Source organism: Mauremys mutica, chromosome 2 (genome assembly GCF_020497125.1).
Source record: "Mauremys mutica isolate MM-2020 ecotype Southern chromosome 2, ASM2049712v1, whole genome shotgun sequence".
NCBI lineage: Eukaryota > Metazoa > Chordata > Testudines > Geoemydidae > Mauremys > Mauremys mutica.
In genome coordinates this window covers 2,921,951-2,927,950 of record NC_059073.1, presented here as the reverse complement: position 1 = coordinate 2,927,950, position 6,000 = coordinate 2,921,951, and the positions used below count along the sequence as shown (strand labels likewise).

The window sequence follows — 6,000 nt, the reverse complement described above, 5'->3', positions numbered from 1 at the left end:
GCTGTGGCTTTCAGGGGCTGGTGAGCCGCTGAGAGAGGGAGATGGGGGGGGGGGAGGAGCAGAAAGTCACCTGATAGGAAGGGAACCGAGCAGGAGCTCTCGTGCCTTTGGGTGCTGGCAATTGGGTGTCCCCCAAGGGGCTGAGCATGGGCGTCATGGAGCCCTGATGACTTTCAGACCTCACAGTGAAAAACAAAGTTCCTAGAACCAGAGCAAGGCCTGGTGGCCTCCCCTGCGGAAGGACGCCTTTCAGGCTGCTCTGTCCATCTGGGCTGGGCTCAGGGAAGGTGGGCTGAGACTAGGGTTACCCTACGTCCAGGGGTTCCCAGACACCACCTCTTTTTGGATTCTCCATCCTCTGGCTGGGTGGATTTTTCAGGTAAAAGACAATGTCTGGGGTTTTTGCAAGCAGACGTTGCAGCTCAGAAAGAGCCATTCCAGGGGCTGCTCTAGCTTTTTTGTCGCTCCAAGCATGGCAGACAGGCTGCCTTCGGCGGCTTGCCTGCGGGAGGTCCACGGTCCCGCGGATCGGCGGCTTGCCTGCGGGACGTCTGCTGGTCCCGCAGCTTCGGTGTACCCGCCACCGAATTGCTGCTGAATCCACGGGACTGGCGAACCTCCTGCAGGCAAGCCGCCGAAAGCAGCCTGACTGCTGCCCTCGCAGGGACTGGCAGGGCACCCCCGCGGCTTGCTGACCCAGGTGCGCGCTTGGAGTGCTGGTGCCTGGAGCTGCCGCTGGCCGTCTCCATACCCCAATTGGTCCCTCCTCTGCAGCCGCAGCTGCCAGATCCCACCCAGGCCCAGCCCAGCCCTGGGGAGGGGGAAAGGCCCGAAGGGAGGCACTGACTGATGAGCTGGTGCTGCGTCCTGGGCCTGTGCCAGCCGCCCTGCCACCGTGACAGGGAATGACACTGCCCTCAACCTCAAGAGTGAAGCCCCAGGTACCCCTTCAGCATCCCCCAGGTACCCCCTCCCACACACCCCCAAATACTCCCTCCCAGTGTACACACCCCTCCAGCCCCCCCAATACTCCCACCAGCATCCCCCAGGTACCCCCTCCAACCCTCCCAAATATCCCCTTCTAGTACACACATACCCTTCCAGCACCCCCCAAATAACCCCTCTGACACTCCCCAAATACTCCCTCCAAGTACACACACACACCCCTCCAGCACCCCCCAAATACCCCCTCCGGCACCCTGGCAAATGCCCCCTCCCAGTACACACAGCCCTCGGTTCCCTCCCCCCCACGGCTTTTGGGGAACCTGAACTATAGAAACCCTAGGTGAGACAAGATGAACTGGGATACAAGGTGGGATGAGAGATGAGGGTTTTTTTGTTTGTTTTTTTCAAAATCTCCTTTTAAGAACCCCCCCCCCAAAAGGGCAAAAGGGGGCAGCATAGCCCATCCCCTCATTATTTTGTCCACCAATTAGGCCTAATATCCACCACACCAATTTTGGTTCATCAGTTTCTGGCTCCACATCTTCTGTTGTTAGCAAGCATGATTCCAACAGCCATTTTATCATATCAGTGGGTCCTTTTTGCTTGGACTAATCCAGTTTCTCTTGCACTTGTTCATATCATTCATTTGCTGAAAACAACTTGACTTGTTTTCCATGGTTAACTTCCAAGTTGACAAAAAGTGAGGGGTGTGACCTTCCCCTCTGGTGTTATCTGGACCAGTGATCTGCTAGGTCACTCCAATCCTTACCCTGCTCTGCTGTGAGAACCCCACTCCTGGGCTGTTCACACACAGCCTCTGCCATGTCAGCTGCTCCCAGCTACTTGCAAGCGAATGACACTAGCCAATATCTTTGGTCCCAGATACAACCCTAGGAACCTCCATCTTGCAGTGTCCAGTTAATGCCCATTGGACACTGCAAGCTTATATGAGTTCATCAATTTAATAAAGAAATTGATATGTACCAGGCTTGTTATTCCCAAGGGGAGTCTCTGCCACACTTCAAACCAAACGCACTGCTTCAGGTAGAATAAACAAACAGATTTATTAACTATAAAGATAGATTTTAAGTGATTATAAGTCAAAGCACAAGAAGTCAGATTTGGTCAAATGAAATAAAAACAAAACACATTCTAAGCTGATCACAACACTTCCAATGTCCTTACAAACTTAGATGCTTCTCACCACAGGCTGGCTGGTGCTCTTCACCCAGGCTCTCCCCTTTGATCAGCGCTTTGAAGTTTCTAGTGTAGACATAGGCTGAGTCTCTCCAAGCAAGGTTGAGCAATTCCCCTGTTGTGGCCTCATGCAGGTGAGTCATTACATTGTAGCTCCCTTGCTGGACAACAGCTTCCACCCCACCATCAACCTCAGCCTGGACCAATCCACACGGGAGAGCCACTTCCTAGACACTACGGTACAAATAAGTGACGGTCACATTAACACCACCCTATACCGAAAACCTACCGACCACTATGCCTACCTTCATGCCTCCAGCTTCCATCCCGGGCACACCACACGATCCATCGTCTACAGCCAAGCGCTGAGGTACAACCGCATTTGCTCCAAACCCTCAGACAGAGAACAACACCTATAAGATCTTCACCAAGCATTCTCAAAACTGCGATACCCCCATGAGGAAATAAGGAAACAAATTAACAGAGCCAGACGTGTACCCAGAAGCCTCCTGCTGCAAGACAAGCCCAAGAAAGAAACCAACAGGACTCCACTGGCCATCACATACAGTCCCCAGCTAAAGCCCCTCCAACGCATCATCAGGGATCTACAACCCATCCTGGACAATGATCCCACACTTTCACAGGTCTTGGGTGGCAGGCCAGTCCTCGCCCACAGACAACCTGCCAACCTGAAGCATATTCTCACCAGTAACTGCACCATAGTAACTCTAACTCAGGAACCAATCCCTGCAACAAACCTCGATGCCAACTCTGCCCACATATCTACACCAGCAATACCATCACAGGACCTAACCAGATCAGCCACACCATCACCGGTTCATTCACCTGCACGTCCACCAATGTAATATATGCCATCATATGCCAGCAATGCCCCTCTGCTATGTACATCGGCCAAACTGGACAGTCCCTATGTAACAGGATAAATGGACACAAGTCAGATATTAGGAATGGCAATATACAAAAACCTGTAGGAGAACACTTCAATCTCCCTGGACACAAAATAGCAGATTTAAAGGTAGCCATCCTACAGCAAAAAAACTTCAGGAAAGAGAAACTGCTGAGCTTCAGAGTAGTAGCCGTGTTAGTCTGTATCTGCAAAAAGAATAGAAGTACTTGTGGCACCTTAGAGACTAACAAATTTATTGTAGCATAAACTTCCGGGGCTACAGCTCACTTCATTGGATGCAGGTAGTGGAAAATACAGAAGGAATATATATATATATACACAGGGAATATGAAACAATGGGGGAGGGATAGCTCAGTGGTTTGCACATTGGCCTGCTAAACCCAGAGTTGTGAGTTCAATCCTTGAGGGGGCCATTTAGGGATCTGGGGCAAAATCAGTACTTGGTCCTGCTAGTGAAGGCAGGGGGCTGGACTCAATGACCTTTCAGGGTCCCTTCCAGTTCTAGGAGATAGGATATCTCCATTAATCTATTTATTATTTAATTTATTAGCATACACATTATAAGGAGAGTGATCAGTTAAGGTGAGCTGTTGTCAGCAGGAGAGAAAATAGGGGTAATGAAAATGGCCCATTTCCAGCACTTGACAAGGAGAGATAAGGAACTGTATTTGATACCATCAGCGCAGGATTGAACAAAGACTGTGAATGGCTTGCCAACTACAAAAGCAGTTTCTCCTCCCTTGGTGTTCACATCTCAGCTGCTAGAAGAGGGCCTCATCCTCCCTGATTGAACTAACCTCGTTATCTCTAGCCTGATTCTTGCCTGCATATTTATACCTTCCTCTGGAAATTTCCACTACATTCATCTGACAAAGTGGGTATTCACCCACGAAAGCTTATACTCCAATACATCTGTTAGTCTATAAGGTGCCACAGGACTCTTTGGGTATGGCTACACTGGCGAGTTGCAGCGCTGGAAAGCCTCCACCAGCGCTGCAATTAGTAAGTGGCCACACCTGCAGGGCACTTCCAGCGCTGCAACTCCCTGGCTGCAGCGCTGGCCGTACACCTCACTCAGCATGGGGAATAAGGATTCCAGCGCTGGTGCTGCAGCGCTGGTCATCAAGTGTGGCCACACACCAGCGCTGTGATTGGCCTCCAGGGTATAAGGATGTATCCCAGAATGCTTTTATAAATTACTCTCTTTTTGTTTTGTTATGCAGCCTCTCTTTGTTTTGTTATGAACGAGCTTTGCCGCTGCTGCTTATCTAAAAAACAAACAGAGCTCCTGTTTGCTGTGATCATCTGTACCTGGCTGTAAACAATCAAATGAGAGGCAGGCAGGGAGCGAATGAAACAGCGGGGAGTCATGTTGGATGCAGGCTGTTTGCAGTTAAGAGTTAAGACTAAGGGGTCGGAAACATGTTCTGATTTTTCAAGGCAGGAAGCTAAACACACAGTGTTGGCTCTAAAAATCCCCTCTCTCTCTCCCCCCGCTCCCTGTCACACTAGACCCCACTCCACCCCCCTCTTTTGAAAAGCCCGTTGCGGCCACTTGAACGCTGGGATAGCTGCCCATAATGCATCACTCCCAACAGCGCTGCAAATGTGGCCACACACACCAGCGCTGGCCCTGCACAGCTGGATGACCAGTGCTGCAAACTGTAAGTGTAGCCATACCCTTTGTCACTTTTTGCTGGACAATGGGTGTTGATGGTTGTTTGACACCCCGCCCAAATGTTGGCTACTTTCCTTGGTGTTGCCTCTGGGGAGCTAATATCTGGCTGATTCCCCCAACTTACAGCATGTTCTAGTGACAACCATACTACACAATTCTCATAACTTCATATGCGTTAATGATATACATATATGGATGGAGAACTGACTTTCAGCAGATCATAACCTTTCCCCTGATACCTTACAAGGCATGCTTTATATGTAAGATCAGGACTATAAGAAAATGAGGAATATGGGGGTGACAGCACGCTCCTCTAAGGATAGAATGTCACAGTGGGTTATTGTGACATTTTATGAACTGGCACGTACCTTTTGCATTTGATCTTACAATTGGGATTAAGTGTTTAGTTCCATTAAGCCCAACAGACACTAGGGGCCTGTGCTGATCCTGTGTGGAAGGAGATCTCTGAAGGCCTTTGGGGAAGATCTTCCTCTCTGTGAGAGTTTGTTTTCCTGTCAGGGACCTTTCTGCCCCTGCAGATACAGGAGAGGAATCTCTCTAAGGGAGCAGGAGCCGTGGGGGCTCTGACTACCTGGGAGCTGGGCAGGCTGCAGTTCGGAGACAATGCAGAGATCCCTGCAGTCTCTGTTCTCTCCCTGGATCTAGGTCTTTGAACACAGCCTGGGGGACAAGCTGGGGGCTAGGGGGTTTCTGACTGAATGCTCTGTCCCCCTCATGCAGCCATCCCTGACGATCTCCGAAGCCCCATCAGGATTGAGAGAGAGGAGCAGCGCAACTTGCATTTCTTCCCCCCGGAGTATGGCCGTAAGTTCGGCTCCCTCCTGCGGTGGGAGGGCAGAGGGGTGGCATAGAGTAGGTATTGGGGAGGGGCTGGGGCAGGTGTGTAGGGCGGAAAAGGGGGCCATGGGGCAGATGCATAGGGGAGGTGTAAATGGGAAAGAGCGGGGGGCATGGTGATGCATAGGGCAGAGTGGGGTATGTGTATGTGTGTGGCATAGGGCAGGTGTGTATTGGGGTGTTCCCAGTATTGGTGGTGGCTTGGAACACCAGTCTGGTTTGGTTTTGCAGATGTAGCTGACGGGACAGCTGTGGACATTTTCTCCTTTGGAATGTGCGCCCTGGAGGTAGGAGCCAGGAGACCCCACTACAGATTCCAGGAACTCCCCGAAGGGTTGTCTCCCTTGGGGCTTGGGGCAGGGTGAATTCATTCCCCTGACCCTGCAGGAGCAAG

At 51.0% G+C, this 6,000-nt stretch overlaps 1 protein-coding gene across 1 annotated transcript in view; it reads left to right on the top strand.

Moving 5' to 3' along the window:
- NRBP2 (nuclear receptor binding protein 2) overlaps nucleotides 1-6,000 on the top strand; it is a 53,832-nt gene that overhangs the window by 24,294 nt on the left and 23,538 nt on the right. The window contains exons 7-8 of the mRNA XM_045007863.1: nucleotides 5,490-5,573; nucleotides 5,838-5,893. Coding sequence (XP_044863798.1) covers nucleotides 5,490-5,573; nucleotides 5,838-5,893 — 140 coding nt within the window. The remainder of the gene's footprint in view (nucleotides 1-5,489; nucleotides 5,574-5,837; nucleotides 5,894-6,000) is intronic.